The sequence below is a fragment of the Dama dama genome, chromosome 5, assembly GCF_033118175.1.
Source record: "Dama dama isolate Ldn47 chromosome 5, ASM3311817v1, whole genome shotgun sequence".
Classification (NCBI taxonomy): Eukaryota; Metazoa; Chordata; class Mammalia; order Artiodactyla; family Cervidae; genus Dama; species Dama dama.
The window spans coordinates 88,741,951-88,759,031 of NC_083685.1; the positions used below are offsets into that span (position 1 = coordinate 88,741,951).

The 17,081-nt window shown below is 57.3% G+C and overlaps 1 protein-coding gene across 5 annotated transcripts in view; it reads right to left on the reverse strand.

The window, feature by feature from the left end:
* Positions 1–17,081, reverse strand: part of RAB11FIP4 (RAB11 family interacting protein 4) — a 103,985-nt gene that overhangs the window by 3,364 nt on the left and 83,540 nt on the right. For 3 of the 5 annotated variants that reach the window (XM_061142850.1, XM_061142855.1, XM_061142853.1), the window contains 7 exons: positions 8,716–8,942; positions 6,666–6,860; positions 6,007–6,141; positions 5,590–5,625; positions 3,331–3,430; positions 2,965–3,068; positions 1,818–1,958 (listed from right to left, as the gene is read on the reverse strand). In XM_061142850.1, the coding sequence (XP_060998833.1) occupies positions 1,818–1,958; positions 2,965–3,068; positions 3,331–3,430; positions 5,590–5,625; positions 6,007–6,141; positions 6,666–6,860; positions 8,716–8,942 (938 nt within the window). Of the gene's footprint in view, positions 1–1,817; positions 1,959–2,964; positions 3,069–3,330; positions 3,431–5,589; positions 5,626–6,006; positions 6,142–6,665; positions 6,861–8,715; positions 8,943–9,137; positions 9,157–9,529; positions 9,677–17,081 lie in introns of those variants that run through there. The other 2 variants (XM_061142854.1, XM_061142852.1) reach the window with 2 other exon arrangements.

The following is a 17,081-nucleotide window of genomic DNA, read 5'->3' on the forward strand; positions in this document are numbered from 1 at the left end:
CTGACAACCTGACAGTCTGCAGCAACTCTCTGCTCCCTGGAGGAGGGAAGATATCAGAAAATGAGAGAGAGAGAGAGAACATGAATAACTGTTCAAATGGTAGTATGGCTTTGAGCTCCCTGTCATCCAAGGCAAAATGATAAAGATCCTGAATTATCATCTTCGAATAAAAGGAAAAACTCACTTGTGAATGAATAAGGGCATGAGGTTCTTTGTACATACATGCTTAGGGCCTGAAACACCCCGCGAGGGTAGACACAGCCGTGGTATTTTTCTGCTAAATGGAGAGTCTTCCTGTGGGGTCCATGGCAGGGCCCTCCTGTGAGGATCCACAGTTCGAAGGCAACGAATGCACCATGCTTGGTTTTCGTCCTCCCCTGGGGCTCTTCCCTTCGCGTGTTCTCTGACCACGGGCAGTGGTTCTGACCTTCTAACCCTCTGTGTTAATGTTCACAATGGACTGTCCAGGTCAGTTTTATGTGACCCGAGAAGAGGGGCAGGTGAGTTGGATCCTCAGCCAGTGGCCCTGGATGGTGCTGGGCCATTTCCAGTAGGGCATTCCCTCTCCTTCCCGCTGTCATGTCCTCCTTGGACGGAGGGCTTCTTGGCCCCAACTGTCCTCTGGGTTCCCCAGGAGAAAAGACTCCCTCTCCAGGGCTTGAGGGGAACTCAGACCTGCCCCCCACTTGCCTCTAAGGAGGCCGCCTCACGTGACGCACACAGCATCTGAGGGAACAGCGCCCCCTGGAGTCAGGTAAAGGGCAGGGCTCCGGGAGAGCCGGCTTTCTGGGCTCTGGCCTCGGCCCTGGCCCGCACACCCACCGTCTTCTCCCACCTGCATCCCAGCCGCCTCTCAGCCAGCCCATCACCAGCTGTCAGGAGCAGGCAGAGGACTTAATGCTGAATGAGGGACCAGGTTCATTAAGAAACAGGTGCGAAACAACAGCTTCTAGAACATGAATGGACAATTAAGGGAAATTGGTGGCAGTGGGGTGTCTGACTGCAAGGACGTCTGGCCCGCCTGGTTCCCTTTGGGCCTGCTTGACTGTGCCCATGAGGTGCAAGGTGAGAGACCACCTCCCACCGCACCCTCCACCCCAAGCTGGGCCGGGCAGACTCGCCAAGGCTCAGCTCAGAGCCTGGGGCGGCAGGGGACTTGAGGAGAAGGGGAGGCAGCCATCCTTTGTGTCAGGGGCCTCGGGGGGGCCCCTGGCCTGGGTCGGGGGAGGGCCTCGGACATCCTCAGAGCTCTCACCTAAGTGCAGCGTTCAGCTGTGCCGCAGCCCGTCTGCCTTCCCACTCACTCTACGGGGAGGCTGATGGATGGATACTGAGGCCCAGGAAGAGACAGAGAACGTCCAACGTCACAGAGCTACTGAGTGACCAAGTCACGGCCCCGGGTCGTCCTCCCCTGCCTGCCTCCACTGCAAACAGCTGTGGCCGAGGCCCAGGGTCGGCCCTGTGCAGCCTCTGCCCCTGGGTCCCTGGGTCGGGGTGCCCTAGTGTTCAGGGGCGGGGAGGACCCGACAGCAGAGGGCGCTCCAAGCCTGGACAGCAGACCCAGCCCAAGACCTCTGTGTGTGTGTATTTCCTTAACCTAGTCTCTAATTGACAGATAAAGCATCACTTCCAGTTGGACCTACAACGAAAAATGTTACTTTGAACATTCTTTTACCTGCTACCTAGAGAACACGCCCAGGCGTTCAGGTATCAAAAGAACAGTTAGGACCGGAGGCCTCCCTGGGGGCCTAAATAATGGGACCGCGTCTGCCCACAGGGGAGAGACCCGGGTGTGAGGGGTCATCAGAGGGACCCACCTGGTGGTGAGCAGCTCGATCTCCGTGCCGCGCTCGCGCTCCAGCTTGCTGTAGGCCTCGCGGTGGCGCCTCGCCTCCTCCTCCAGGGCCTGCTCGGCCGTGGTCTCCTGATCCTTCACCATCTCCTCCAGCTCGTGCACCCTGCAGAGAGGCGCGTGGGCCCCAGTGCAGGGCCAGCTCTCGTGGCCTCACCCTCCTCCCCTCAACCTAGGCTGCGACCAAGGGGAGCCCCGGACCCCACGTCACCGACACCCTGACACTGGACAGGCAGCTCTACTGAGGGATGAACGGGGGACCCCGCGGCAGCTAAGGAGAAGCGGGCCAGCCACGCACGCCACTGAGGGGTCCAGAGGGGAGAAGCGGGTCTCCCAGGGCGGCACGGAGACGGCCGGCCTCACCGCAGCAGGATCAAACAGCCCTCAGGCCTCGCCTCCTCTTTTCGCTCCCTCCCTTCCGGCCCGGGATGTCTCTGATCAACAGTTCAGCTCACCGGGCACCTTGACTGCAAACATGGGCACGTACTGGCTGGTGGAGAGCATGCCAGAGCCGGGGAAGGCCTGGCACCACTGTGGACCTTCTAACCCTGTGACGGGTGGCCTAGATGGTGTACCACTTTGGGACATGACCCTCCGTGAGGCTGACCCTCTGGGCTGCACAAGGGGACCCATCTTTGAGCCCTTCAAGGTTGAGGACCAGACCCTGGGTGGGGATCAGTTTACCAAGTTTCAGAAGGATTACACTCTACACGCACCATCTCATCAAGTCTTGTTCAGTGGGCCTCTGTCGGGCGGAGGGCGCAGCAATGCCTGGACCCCTCCCACGGGTGGCAGCCCCTGACTCCCACCAGCCTCTCCGTCTGTAAAGCTCGTCCCCCAGAATGGAGCCAGGCTCTCATCGTTGCGGGACAGAGACAGGAAATGGGTCCCAACTTCCACCTTTGACCTGAGCTGGGGCTGCCGACCTGGAGGGCCGAGGTCAAGCTCTGCCTGTCTCCCTGTCCCCCAAAGACCTGCCCTCCTGGGCGCCCAACACGGACAGGGCCCACAGCAAGGCGCTGACATGTCACAGGCCCTCCGAGCTGGAAGGACTGCAGGTCACCCTCGCCCCGACTTCCCCTGGGGCCGTCGCAGCCGAGGCCAGGCCTGACCTGTGCACCAGCTGTGTGTTTTCCTGCTTCAGCTTGCTCTTCAGGTCCCCGTTGGTCAGGCTGTCATTCTCCAGCTCTGTCACCTTTTTTTCCAGGAAGCTCACCTACCATAGTGGGGTGGTGGTGAAAACCTCTGAGTCCACGGGACAGAGAACCTAACGATGGTGGGACTGAGCCCAGGACCCCCACTGATGGTGTGTGAAGAGGAGTCATGTTGGGGTGGGGCGGATGTGTCCAGGTGATCGGGGCTGCCTACCCCCAACTCCCAGGTCTCCCACATCCCCAGGCAGTAGCTCGGAGCACCCCAACCCCATCCCAGGGGGCACGTGTGGTGAGTCCCGTCTGCCCACGGCCACCCTGGCACACCTTCTCCGTGATGTCGTTGTCACAGGAGTCGATGCTGTCCCGGAACAGGTCCTCGGTGCTGCCGTTGCTGCTGCTGAAGTTGCTGCTGTGCATGAGCTGCCTGGGGGTGGGGGTGGGGGGATGCATGTCTGTGCATAGGCTGCCTGGGGGTGGGGGGATGCATGTCTGTGCATAGGCTGCCTGGGGGTGGGGGGATGCATGTCTGTGCATAGGCTGCCTGGGGGTGGGGGGGATGCAAGTCTGTGCATCAGTTGCCTGGGGGTGGGGGTTGGGGGGGGATGCATGTCTGTGCATAAGCTGCCTGGGGGTGGGGGGATGCATGTCTGTGCATAGGCTGCCTGGGGGTGGGGGGATGCATGTCTATGCATAGGCTGCCTGGGGGTGGGGGGATGCATGTCTGTGCATAGGCTGCCTGGGGGTGGGGGGGATGCAAGTCTGTGCATCAGTTGCCTGGGGGTGGGGGTTGGGAGGGGATGCATGTCTGTGCATAAGCTGCCTGGGGGTGGGGGGATGCATGTCTGTGCATAGGCTGCCTGGGGGTGGGGGGATGCATGTCTGTGCATCAGTTGCCTGGGGGTGGGGGTTGGGGGGGGATGCATGTCTGTGCATAAGCTGCCTGGGGGTGGGGGGGATGCAAGTCTGTGCATAAGCTGCCTGGGGGTGGGGGTGGGGATGCATGTCTGTGCATGAGCTGCCTGAGGGTGGGGGGGGGATGCATGTCTGTGCATCAGTTGCCTGAGGGTGGGGGAATGCATGTCTGTGCATCAGTTGCCTGGGGGTGGGGGGTGGGGGGGATGCATGTCTGTGCATCAGTTGCCTGGGGGTGGGGGGAGGATGCATGTCTATGCATGAGCTGCCTGGCGGGGAGGGGGAGGCCTGTCTGGCTGCAGGGGCTTTGGGGAGACTGGGGTTCAGACTCAGCCTATGCGCTGGGGGAGCACCCCAGACCGCTGGGAGAGTACCGGGAAACCCCCTCTGAGGAGGCCGCCCTCCCTCAGTCAGGGGAGCAGAGTGGCCTGACCCCTGACCTTAAGAGATCACTCTGCCCAGAGGACAGCAGACAGGCTGCGATGGCCCTCCTGAGCCCCGGCAGATGTGGTTAGTCCATCACAGACTTTCTTCCTGCTGCCTGTGCTCACCGGGGGTCCAGCTAAGAGGTGACGTGGGACCCCAGCCAGTGGAGGCACCCTCCCCCACCCCGAGCCCCTTCCACCTGGAAACCACCCCAGTGAGGCGGCCGGGCACCACAATCTGGGCAGAGGGCCTGGGCCCCCTGAGACCACGCAGCCCCCTCAACCAAGCTGGCTCCTGCTATGTCACTGGGGACCCAGGCGTGGGTAGGGGGAAGGAGACCCACCCAGGACCATGGGTCAGTGGGTGGGACTGGAAAGGGGCCACTGCTGTCCAGGTGACCCTTACCTGAGGCAAAAACCCCCACCGCTCCCCAGCAGCCCTGACTCCCACTCCATGCCAAGCAGCAGCCAGGGTCTCAGCCAAGAGGCTGCCCTACCCCAGTGCCTGGACCCTCGCTGCAGCTCCCAGGGCCCCGGGTGCGGACCTGGGCGAGTCCATAGGAGAGCTGGTGTGGGACCCGGTGGGCCCAGGAGCAGAGGGACCAGCTCCAGGGGAGACTCTCATGCCCCATCTCTGCCAGCAGGAAGCCCAGGGCCTCTGTTGGTAGAGCCACCTGCTCCAGAGCAGAGAGAAGCACACGGCAGCGTGGGGCGGACTGTGTCTCTCCGGGCACCCTTGGGGTGCCTGCCAGAGGCAGGGGCAGCTGCGGGTTTGGAGAGGCTGAGCCCTGCCAGGAGGGGCACCAGATAGGCCGGGGAGGAGCCCACCCTTCTTTCCTGAAAGAGGGTCTTCTGTTGCCTGCATTGCCCTGGGATGCCTCATCCCTTCTGTGCATCCAGCCACACGCAGGGCACTGGCTGCGTCTGGGTTCCTGGCACAGAGTTGGCCACCCTGGCAGCAGGAGTGTAGCGCAAGAGGACAGCATTCAACCTGAGCTACCCTGCTCAGACGGTAAAGAATCTGTCTGAAATGCAGGAGACACGGGTTCAACTCCTGGGCAGGGAAGATACCCTGGAGGAGGGTGTGGCAACCCATTCCAATATTCTTGCCTGGAGAATCCCATGGAGAGAGGAGTCTGATGGGCTACAGTCCATGGGGTCACAAGAGTCAGACACGACTGAGTGACTAACACACACATACACACCCTTGGGGGGCAAACAGGCCAGACTTTCCAGGGGGCCTTACCGTCCGAAGGCTGTGCTGGAGATCTTTCGATTGGGGCTACACAGAGAGACAGGGAGAGAGAAAAGGTCATTGAACAGAGAGGCCTCTAGCCCACTGCTTCCTCTGCCCTGGCTATAGGACACGCAAACGCAGGCGAGGCTTTTTTCTGCCCACTGAAGGGTATTTACGCATCAGCTTGGCCCTCAGAAACTGCCTCTGAACTCTGGCCAGGAGAGAATGGGGCCCCCAGTCACTGACCAGGAGAGAGTGGGGCCCCCGACCACTGACAAGGAGAGAGTGGGGGCCCCCAATCACTGGCCAGGAGAGAGCTGGACTCCCGGTCACCGACCAGGGGACTGTGGGGGCCCCTGCCCCGATGCTTCTTCCCTGGGTCCCCACCCCATCCACCCGCCCCTACACAGGTCTCTGGGGCCTCACCTATTGGCCTTCAGGTTTTTCAGCCGGGCTTCCAGGTCGTTAAGCAGGTTGATTTTCTTGCAGCACTGAGAGCAGTAGACATCCAGCAGTTCGCTGTTGTATGCATGCCGCATCTTTCGAGGCGTCTGCCCCGCGCTGGGTCATAAGAAGGAAAGAGGTTCACCTTTGGAATCGCTGTCCAGTTTGGTACCCTGCCCCATCCCACCAAGATTACCACTAGATTCTCTGAAACCTGCGAGCCTTGTGTATGTGTGTGTTTGGGGGTGGGGAGTGTAACTAGAACAACAGAGCTCCCTCCTCCAGTGCTCTCAAAGACAGGAAGCCTAAGAGCTGTACCCATTTCACAGAGGAGGAAACTGACAGTTAACGTCAGAGTAAGCAATGACTCAGCTGCGTGGGAAGGTATCAACATGCCACTTGGCGTCTGTGGCCCTTCAGGCTGGTTAATTTGGTTTCTTCCCCAAGATAGAAGGAAGGAAGAATTCCAGACCCCCAACCCCCAGCCCCAATCAGGATTCAAAGGCAGTTCCCGCCCATCTACAGGAGCAGAGCCCGGTTAGTTCACGACTCTGCCTGCCGAACCTCCCCCCCGGGATGAGGCAGGATTGCTTCTGCCAGTTTCCCTGGATCCCAAAGGCCGCTGTAGACTGAGGGGCCACCTGGAGGACACTGAGGACCCCAGGTCCGAGTAGACGTTGGTCCTGGTCTCGTCGTCCGGGCAGGGGCTGCTGGGGGCACAGTCCACGTCATCCGCCTCCCCGTAGTCCTCAAACTGCTCCTCGTTGCTGATGAGTGAGGTGGTGGAGTGCGTGGAGAGGTCTGACGTGGTCATGGACGGAGGGTGGCCCAGGGACCTGCGTGTAGGACAGGGGCCAGCTGCGAACCAGGGCGCGCCGCAGCCCGTGGGGGACTAACAGGCCAGACCTTGGGGGTCCGTGGGTGGCAGGACACCAGGACCCTGATGAAGCCTGTACTTCCTGCCCTGGTTAAGCACACTCTGGGGATCGTATCCTAAGGGCAACATCTCCTCACAGAAAGGGTTTCTGCTCCAGAGATGTCCAAATTGATGTTTCCACAGAGCAGCAAGACACTGCTTGCAACTCCAAGGCTTATTGAAGCGACACTGAAATAGCTATTAAGTGACAGCCTGTATCAGTAAATGAAATGATCACAGAAACTGTGGACTCTCAAACTGTTGTGGAAAGGTTTGTAAAAAAAAAAAACATTGGCAATAATGTGAAAAAAATTAAAACTCAAAGCTTTTTTTAATTTAAAAAAATTTTAAAAACAGACACTAAAAGCTAAACTTAAAAAAAAATTTTTTTTTAAAGTTTTCCCAGGTGGCACGAAGTGGTAAAGAAGCCACCTGCAACCCGCTCCAGTATTCCTGCCTGGAAAATTCCATGGACAGAGGAGCCTGGCATGGTTACAGTCCATGAGGCGGGAAAGAGTCAGACATGACTGAGCAACTGAGCGCACACACACAAATTAAAACTAAGAAAGAAACAAAAGATGTAAAATTTTAGGCATAAGTCTAAGCATGCAATGGGTCTACACAAAAGAAGGAAAAGCAGGAAATGAAAATATTTAAATGGCAACAGGGCTTGGGGTGCGGAGGGTGGGACCATGAATCAAGTCAGTTATCTGCCCTTCATTCTCACTTTTCCTCCCTTTTTCAAGCTGTGTGTAAGTGCTTATGTTCCAACAATGAATGAGGTTTTAAAATAAACAACAATGAGCTACTAGGCAGGATGCGTCTCCTATGTTTATAGAGAGGACTTCTTGTCCAAAGAACCCTGACGCCACAGATCACGGGTCAGAGGCCCTGGGTCTCTCACGGGTGACCCAGGATGGCCTGGGGCAGCGTCAGGGGCTGGCTGCACCTGCTCTACAACCTAAGAACAAAGAAGTGCAACTAATGCATCACCAAAATATATCTTCCCTTGAGTCACTGGGCAGCAGTTGCTCATTAACTAGAATCTCTCCACCCTCTAAGACTCCGCACTCAAAAGTGGGAAACAGTGATCCAGGCATCACAGTATTAATGAAAGAGTGACAAAGATCAAGTCTTTTGATACCCCCATCCTATTTTATTTATTTACTTATTTATCTGCCCTTAGGTTCCTTAGCGCCTGGGGTTGCATTCGTCATATTCCTCACTTTGTTCTTATATAAATTTTACTAAAACTCTTGGCACCCACTGCTGGCTGCCTCCTGGTGACTGCTCCCAGAAAACAACGAGAATGATCAGGTAGCAAATGATTAGCCAATAGGCCAAAGGGTCTGTGGTCCCCATGACCGGCTGTCCGTGGGCTGTGGTCACAGGCACAGAGGATGGACCGTTCCCAGGACACAACACGGATGAACTCCAAAGGCACCTCCTCCCTTGAAGACTGTGACTTCCAGAGCTGCTGGGGTTTGAGAACACCTGAACTGAGGAAATACATTAGGCTGAAACAGGAAATTGCCTTTTCCTTGAAAGGTACAAACGCTGCTGCTGCTGCTAAGTCGCTTCAGTCGTGTCTGACTCTGTGTGACCCCATAGACGGCAGCCCAGCAGGCTCCCCCGTCCCTGGGAGTCTCCAAACAGCCGACAATTTTGTTTGGTCAGTGGATACTGGAAGCCCTTGCTTCCTTCTCCAAATCTCTGGGCTGGCCATGCTCATCACCTTATCCTGATGCCTGAAGCTCCAGGCAGTTTTAACTCACTTGTCCTCTGGCAGGAACAGGCCTCCTAGACCCGCATCCTTCTCAGCAGGAATTCCGACCGGCCCCTCCAGGCTCCGAGTGCTCTCCACAGGGCCCTCCATGTCCGACTCCTGGGGGCCCTCGGGCGGGGCCAGCGTCATGGCCTCGTCCTCATCCTCGGGAAAGAAGTCTGGCTCTGTGGGCAGGAGCTCGCCATCAGCAAAGGTGGGGTCTGGCACCTCGCAGCCCTGGGGAAGACAGAAGGGGACAGCGTGAGTGAGCCTGGCTCCTGGGGCTCAGCACTGCTGCTCAGACCACAGGGACGCCAGGAGGGGACTGGCAGGTGGTGCCAGGGAGCCAGAGACCCCAAAACCTCGGGTATGAGACCCTGGCACGTGATTTGTGTCGGGGGCTCTTAAGCAAGCCCAGTGAGGGGTGGGAACCTCTGGGACCGCCATCCGTGGAGAAGGGCCACAGCCAGGCCAGCTGCATCGTCCAGGGCACCTGGGCCGCTCGGCAGGGTCTCCATCCCAAAGTCTGGACAGGAACCCAAGTAACTCGGAGAAGGCTTCCTGGGGATTATAAGGGCACAGCCCCAGTGACAATGACCTAGCAGAGTGTGATACAGCATGCTACAGGGACATCAGCAGAGCATGAGGGTTGCCCCCCCAACCCCGCACCCCAACACCTTGATTCTGGGCATGTCAGATATTGTCTCTGAACTCCAGCTCTGGCCTCTGTGTAAGCATGGCAATGGAATCCCTGTGTCCCAGCAGGCCCTAGATGGATAACGCGTGGCAACAGGTCTGTCCTGGCCCTGCCACGGCCACCTTACTGCTGTTGCCATCCAGTCGCTAAGTTGTGTCCGACGCTTCGGGACCCCATGGACTGCAGCACTCCAGGCCTCTGGCCCTCACTATCTCCCGGAGTTCACCCAAGGGCGCGTCCATTGAATCAGTGATGCCATCCAACCGCAGCCACACTGGGGAGCAAGAATTCCAGGTCTCTCAAGCCTGAGCTTTGGACCGGTCCCCACAGTCCTCACACACGACCCGGCACAATGCCAGCACACCATAAAGATCTGCCCAAACCTTTCGCCAAAACCGTCTGAGAAGAGGCCTGGTTTTATTCAGCATTTACCCTAGTCCGAGAGGCAGCTTTCTGCAAGTCGTTTTTCAAGGCTGTTTTGCCCCTAAGGATGTAGGAACCCCAAAGGATCCTTTGCCCCTAAGGATGCCTCCACCTGCTCCCAGCCGAGATGTCAACTACCCCCCAGGTTCTTCGGCCTGCTTCTCAGCTAGGGTTGGCAGAACCCGGGTGAGAGGTGCTTCCTCCAGCCCCAGGACAACAGGAAGGGTAATTGTAACCGGGCTGTGAAAAGCCTCGGGGCATCTCAGACAAGAACAGGATCAGAAACATCCAAGGAAGGTGGTGAGCGAGCAGCATGGCTGTGCCCGCTGGTGAGTAGGCAGCCCTCCTGGGGGTCTGTCCCCACCAAGACGTGCCAGGGCTAAGAATAGATGGTGATTAATGAGCCTGGCTCCTGCCTGTGCCGTGACTCGGGCTGAGCACCAGATGGACCAATAAAGCCAGCATCAGGCAGCCAGCCACCCCTGACTGTGGAGGCCGAGGGGCTGTGTAATTAAACTCACCCCTGTTGTTCACGTGGCTCTTTCCACCTTTGTTGTTGTTTAGTCGCTAAGCTGTGTCTGACTCTATGTCATAATCCAACCCCACAGGGCTCCCAACCTAACAGATCTTATGTCCTAAGCAAGCTCTTGTCTGCAAGCCCAAAGCTGTGTCCCCGTAGGAAAAGAAAACCCAACATTCACACACCACCCCTCAATTCTGGAGACCGAGTTGAGAGTTAACATATAATCTCATTTGGGCTTTACGACCCTTTGAGACACAGATTCCTATCCCCATTTTACTAACGAGGAAGTCAAGGCTCAGAGAGTAACCTGTCCGAAGTTCCCCGGCTGGCGGGCAAAGGACCCCCACCTGCCTCTGACCACCGCTCACTTGGTTCCATCTATCACTGATGCAACCCACGCTTCCTGGATTTGCAGACCCCACAGTGACCATGACGAGTCACACAGGCCAGGGGCATGTTACTACTGTGAAGCCCGGGGGCTCCGCCTAATGCTGCAACTTCCACATGCCACCCCCTACCGCCCCCCTAGCAGGGCATCTCTGGGTTGGTGCAAGGTCACCCGGCGAGGGTCCTCCGGGGAGAGCCAGGCTCACGGAGGAGTAAGGTGTGAGCTCTGTTCACCCACCCGCGGGTTTTCACCCTCCCAGACTCGGCAGCACAGCCCCTGCTCTGCGGCTCGTGAGCGGGGCCTGGCCACTCTGCAAGTGGGCGTTTCTCTCCGTCTTCATGGCCCCGAAGGCCGGGTCTCCTTCCACCGCTGTCTGGCCTGGGGCCATGTGGGCATCAGTGGCAGTGCTGGGGTCAGACTGTGAGTCACCCACGCCCATGCCTTCCCCCTAGAACCGTGTCAGCAGGGGTCCCCAGGAGGCTGCCACCCAGCCGGCTCCCAGAAGGCAGGCAGGCAGCCTCATGGAGATCAGCATCTGTGTGCAAGCATCTGGCTTGGTCTAGGGCCAACTCATGTTTGCCTCGCTGGAGGCTTTCAGCCAGGCACTCTGTCCCGACACCCAACTCACGGGACGCAGGTGGGGACGAACGGCCCCTGCTCACCTGAGGTCCCACGGAGACATACCCACACTCCTGGCACCTGGCCCAAGGCCCTGCCCGGAGGGGAGAGAGTGGCCTGGAGTGGGCTGTCTCAGCCACAGGAGGGCAGGCAGGAGAAGGGTCAGACCCCCCACAGGGGCCGCTCCCCAACTCGACCCCCACCTCCTGGCCATAGTTTTACTCTCTGATTGAGCAGGGTCCACAGCTGCTGGGCCCTTCACCCTTGACAAAGCATCTTGTCTCACACACACACACCGTTTGTCTCACAACAGCCCTGGGAGAGCTCCGGGGAGAGAAGGGGGTTAGGATGAAGATTCCTCTCGTTCATCGACACACATGGGAGATGGGAGTGGGAGGGGCTGGAACGCCCGGGGCCACAGACGCCCCCGCTGAGACCTGGAGCCCGGCTCCGGACACGCCACATCCCAGACCCTCAACCCCGCACCCCCATACACACCCACATGCACACCCTCTCAACACACCAGCCTTTTCTTTTAGAAAATGGCTGCTCTCCCTACAGCAACACCTCTTCGTTCAACCCACAACTGCTGCTCAAGGCAAGTGGAAATTTTAATTGTAACTTCGAAACCATTTCTAGGGCAGACAGTCCCTGACTTATGATGGCTCGACCTATGGGGTTTTTTTTTGTTGTCTTTTTTTTTGCTTTGGCTCCGTCTTTGCATTCTTTCTGGAGTTATTTCTCCACTGATTTCCAGTAGCATATTGGGCATCTAACAACCTGGGGAGTTCATCTTTCAGTGTCCTATCTTTTTGCCTTTTCATACTGTTCATGGGGTTCTTAAGTCAAGAATACTGAAGTGGTTTGCCATTCCCTTCTCCAGTGGACCACATTTTGTCAGAACTCTCCACCATGACCCGGCCGTCTTGGGTGGCCCTACACGGCACGGCTCATAGTTTCATTGAGTTAGACAAGGCTGTGACCTATGGTTTTTTGACTTTACAATGGTGTGAAAGTGACATTCGCTCAGTAGACACAAAGACTCTGAAGTCTGAACTTTGCTCTTTTTCCAGGCTAACAATGTGTGGTCTGATGCTCTCCTGATACTGAGGGGCCTTGGCACCCGGTTAGACAAGTGATCATGCGGGTGAACAACGGATACGCTCACAGCAATTCTGTTTTTCACTTAGTACAGCTTTCAGTCAATTACATGAGCCACTCAACACAATTTGTGGCCCTTCTTAGGGTCTGTGTGTTGCAGGAGCTGAGCTGTCCTTACAGCCCATGGATCCCTGGCTAGTTAGCCAGTGAGATCCAGGACAGACCAGAGGCCAGGAGGTACGCCATCCTCAAGGGACTGGGGTTTCTGGAGAGTTCTGAGCCCAAGGCTGAGCAAACAGGTCTGCAGCACCAGCGTCTGCTCCCCCCGCCCTCGTCCTGCGCTGGGGCGGGATGCCGCTGGCCTCAGCTGGAAGTGGGAGCCCAGAGGCACACAGTCTGCCCATGGCGCCCCGCCACCCCAATCTCAGGAGCAGCCTTCACCCACCAGCAGGCCCCACATCACCTCTTCCTCTGTAGGAAGCTGGCATGAGCTGAAATCAATGGCTGATGACAAGGCCAAGCATCAGGATCAGTGGGGCTCTTCCAAGCCTTGGAGGGACCAACAACACCCCACTGTCCATGCTCTGAGGGGGTGTGGTGGGGCCCAGATGGACGACTTTCTTTGGCCCTCCCCATCCCAGCCCAAGGGGCTTCCCAGGTGGCTCAGTGGTTAAAAAAAAATCTGCCTGCCAATGCAGGAGACTTGGGTTCCCTTCCTGGCTTGGGAAGATCCTCTGGAGAAGGAAATGGCAACCCACTCCAGTATTCTTGCCTTAAGAATTCCATGGACAGAGGAGCCTGGTGGGCTACTGTCCACAGGGTCATAAAGAGTCGGATACAACTGAAGCAACTTAGCATCCCAGCCCATTTTCCTGGCAGCTAAAAGACTCCAGGTGACCCTACTTCCACATTCCCCAGGAAGGGGGAAGACCTTAAGGGGATAAACATGAGGACTTCTACACGTGAACCCCCACAATCAGCATCACAGAGCGCACAGCGTGGGTGATTGACAAGTGCACCCAAACCGAGGTGCAGATGGATCGCTGGGAAGAGCCCAGCATGGGAGCCCTGAGAGCCGACCCCAGCATGGCTGCTGGTGGCTGTGACCCAGCTGCTCACTCTCTGAGCTTCATCTATAGACAGGGGTGCAAACACCTGCCTGGCGAGACTGCCGTGAAGAATCTAGAACAAAGCCTCGCACCGCACAGGGGCCAGAAATACAGTAAAGCAGAGGGGCAGAGCGGTGTGAGGAGCAAATTCTGAAGGCAGACTGACCGGTTCAAATCCTGGCTCCCCATCCATAGAATGGGGTTAACACTTAGGACTGATTAAATGAGTTGGTACCTATTTTAAGCCGAGGTGAAACTATAGTGTTAGTTGCTCAGTCACATCTGACTCTTTGCAACCCTATGGACCGCAGCCCTCCAGGCTCCTCTGTCCATGGGATTCTCCAGGCAAGAGTATTAGAGCAGGTTGCCATTCCCTTCTCCAGGGGATCTTCCCAACCCAGCGATCAAACCTGGGTCTCCTGCTTTGTAGGCTGATTCTATACTGTCTGAGCCACCAGGGAGGCCCATTCTAAGCAGAAAGTGTTAAAAAAAATCTATTATTGTCTTCACTGTAATGAGAGAAGGCAGTCGGGGCGCCTGCAGGCCTAGTGGCCCCACTCCAGTCCCCACAAACCTTCCCTCTGACTCCGACAGCACACAGGGTGAATGCAGGTTGGGTCCAGCTTCTGGGAGCCAGACTTTCCCAAGTACAAAGACTGCTCCCCAAATAGGTGCCTCTTTTCTCCCACGAGGTCGTCATCTGCCCACTGTCTTGGAAGATCTCTCCGCACACTAATCACACCCTTTAATAAGTGTCAGGATGAGATGCTGCCTGGGCAAGGGAGTCCGGGAGGCTCGCAGCTCTGGCTGTCCACCCCCAGCTCTGGCAATGGCTCTGCTCCCCGGGCAGTAACAGAGCCAGAAAACAGCTCTGTGGGGACAGGGCCGGGTAAAAATAGCTTGGGTGGGCACATCCCAGCTTCCCCTGCTGCCAGGCACCAGTGGGCACACGTGGAACCCCTGCAGGGAGGGTATGGGGGGGAGAGATGGACACAAACCAAGCCCAGAGTGGGGGAGAGGCCAGCTTGCTGTCTGAACGAGGCTGAAGCGGGCTTGGGGGGCCAGGCAGGGGACCGAATCCCTCCTCACCCTCCCAGCTGGCCACCCAGGAACCATGACAGGCTGGGTCAGGGTCTCTCTGGGTCTTTCCTGCAGGTGGCAGAAAATTCAGGTTAAGGAGTTAACTCGTTGGTGTCAACGCCCAAGGTGCACGGGGAAGGGATGAGGTCGCCTGGGTGGGGGTCCCCTACTCGCCACTGTGGCTCAGCCGCTCTCATCATGCAGAGATGCTGGCAGCCACCATTAGCAGCGATGCAGGTGGTCCCCGACCCCTGTTGGTGGCCACAACTCCTGCCCTGAAGCCGGGCCTGGCTCTGCAGGCAGTCGGCGCTCATCAGGGGCTGATGGGAGATTCTGGTTTAGTAGGGGCTTGCCCGGGCGCCATCCAAGGGGCGAGGGTGGGAATAAGGGGGATTTAAAGTGTCCACACAGAGAGGCTGGTGCCTTAGCCCTGCCTTCTGAACAAAAACAACCTTGACTCAGATACAAGGCCTCAACTCGTCCCCATCAGAGTCAAAGACAAAAGTGGGAGCTCCCGGTCACCGAACTATCACAGGTTATCACCCATCTCAGCCAGCCCTGGGGACTGATCTCGTACTGTGAGATCAAGGCTCTGGAGCTCAAGCTTTGCGCTCTGATGGGGTGGCTACATCAGGCAGACAGATAAGACTCCACGTTTCCAGCCCCGGGGATAGAGCAGAGTCCCCTCTAGTTAACCCCCCTCCCAGGGAGGGGGCAGTGGGGCAGCCAAAGCAGCTTTCAAGCTGTCTCCTCCCAGCCAGGGGCTCCCGGGTCCCCTCCTGAACCCTCATTTTAGGGAGAGTGTCACCGGCAGCTCAAGACCACCCTCAACTGGCCTCCCACCCAGGAGCCTCTGGGAGCGGATCTCAGAGTAGACGCCCCCACCAGCCACACTTGTTCTTTAGTCACTAAGTTGTGTCCAATTCTTTGCGACCCCGTGGACTGTAGCCCACCAGGGTCTTCTGTCCATGGGATTTTCTAAGCAAGAATACTGGAGTGGCTTGCCATTTCCTTCTCCAGGGGATCTTCCCGACCCAAGGATCAAACCTGCGTCTCCTGCATAGCAGGCAGATTCTTTACCACTAAGCTACATGGGAGGCCCCACCTGCCAGACTACTTCCACCATAAAGTGGATCCGCACCTCCTGGGAGCAGGACCACAGGGATAACTGGGTTTCCTCGGGAGCTTATGATTAGTCTCAAGTGAAGAACACTAAGAAAGTTTGCTTCTCACATCACCCTCTGGAGGGAGGTATCAAACCAGACCATTTTGCAGATGTGGGGACTGAGGCTCTCAGGCAGACTTGGCTCAGTCCTGGATCTGGCCCCCATCAGCGGTGGAGTCTCAGACTGGTAACGAACAGAAGAGAAAGCCATGTGCATGTTTCTCAAGACCTCGCACTTACATAAAGCCAAGGTGGTCAGAGGAGGTGGTCCACGACTGCACATACCACCACGATGGAGGCGATGTGGAAGCCCACACTGCCTTTCACTCAGTGTTTTGATTTCAACTCTCGAGCTGTGTCTCGGCCCGATCTCTTCACCCTCCCTCTAACACACAGTGCTGATAAAGCAGGGTCCCCCGAGTGTACCGGAAGGGGCTGGGGGCATGACACAGCTCCCAGGAAAACTTTAGAAGTGAAGGATGCCCGATGGTCCCTCTGGCAGCCAAACTAGGACGAGAGGTGGGTGAATTCCCGGAAGGGCAGAGCAGAGGGACCGCAGGCATTGAGGGTTAGTGGCGGGCAGGGGGGTCTGAGGCAGATCCCGGCAGTGACCACCCAGGCACTGGCCAGGCGTGTTTTGTCCAGCTGACCCACGTGTCCTGTCTGCCCCAAAGGCCGCGGGACCTCGCTGAGCTGGCCTGAGAGCTGGAGACCAGTCTGTGTCCATTCAGATCTGCTAACCAGCTCCCCCGGGTCCAAGTTCACCCTCCACCCCTAGGATCAGGACGACTTCCCAGGAGGCTGCTGACAAGGAGAGGAGGCTGCCCGCGCTCACGGCGGAGTGCAGCACTCACTGAATCAATCAGCTGGCACCTGGGCTCTGGGTGTCCGTGGAGGGACAATCCATGGGCATAAGTGGCACTCGAGTCTGGGCTGTAGGAAGGGCCAGTGAGATCTGGCTCTTTGGGCAAGGGGTCAGACCCTGGGACCCCCTGGAAACGCCCCTCACCATCTCCCTGCCCAGGAGACACTCTGAGCCTTCTGTCCCCACTTTGTTCCAAGAACACATTTGAGCATGTCAAAATGTATGTTAAAAAAGAAAAAGAAAAAGTTGCTGCTAAAAATCTAATGGAGAAAAAAATGGAATAGGGGGACACGTAAGTCATCCTGAAAGGATTCAGGAAAATGGGAGGAAAAGAGAACCAAATATAAAGAGTTCAACCATATCAGTAATTTATTGAATAACATGGAACAAACTATCCTATTGAAAGA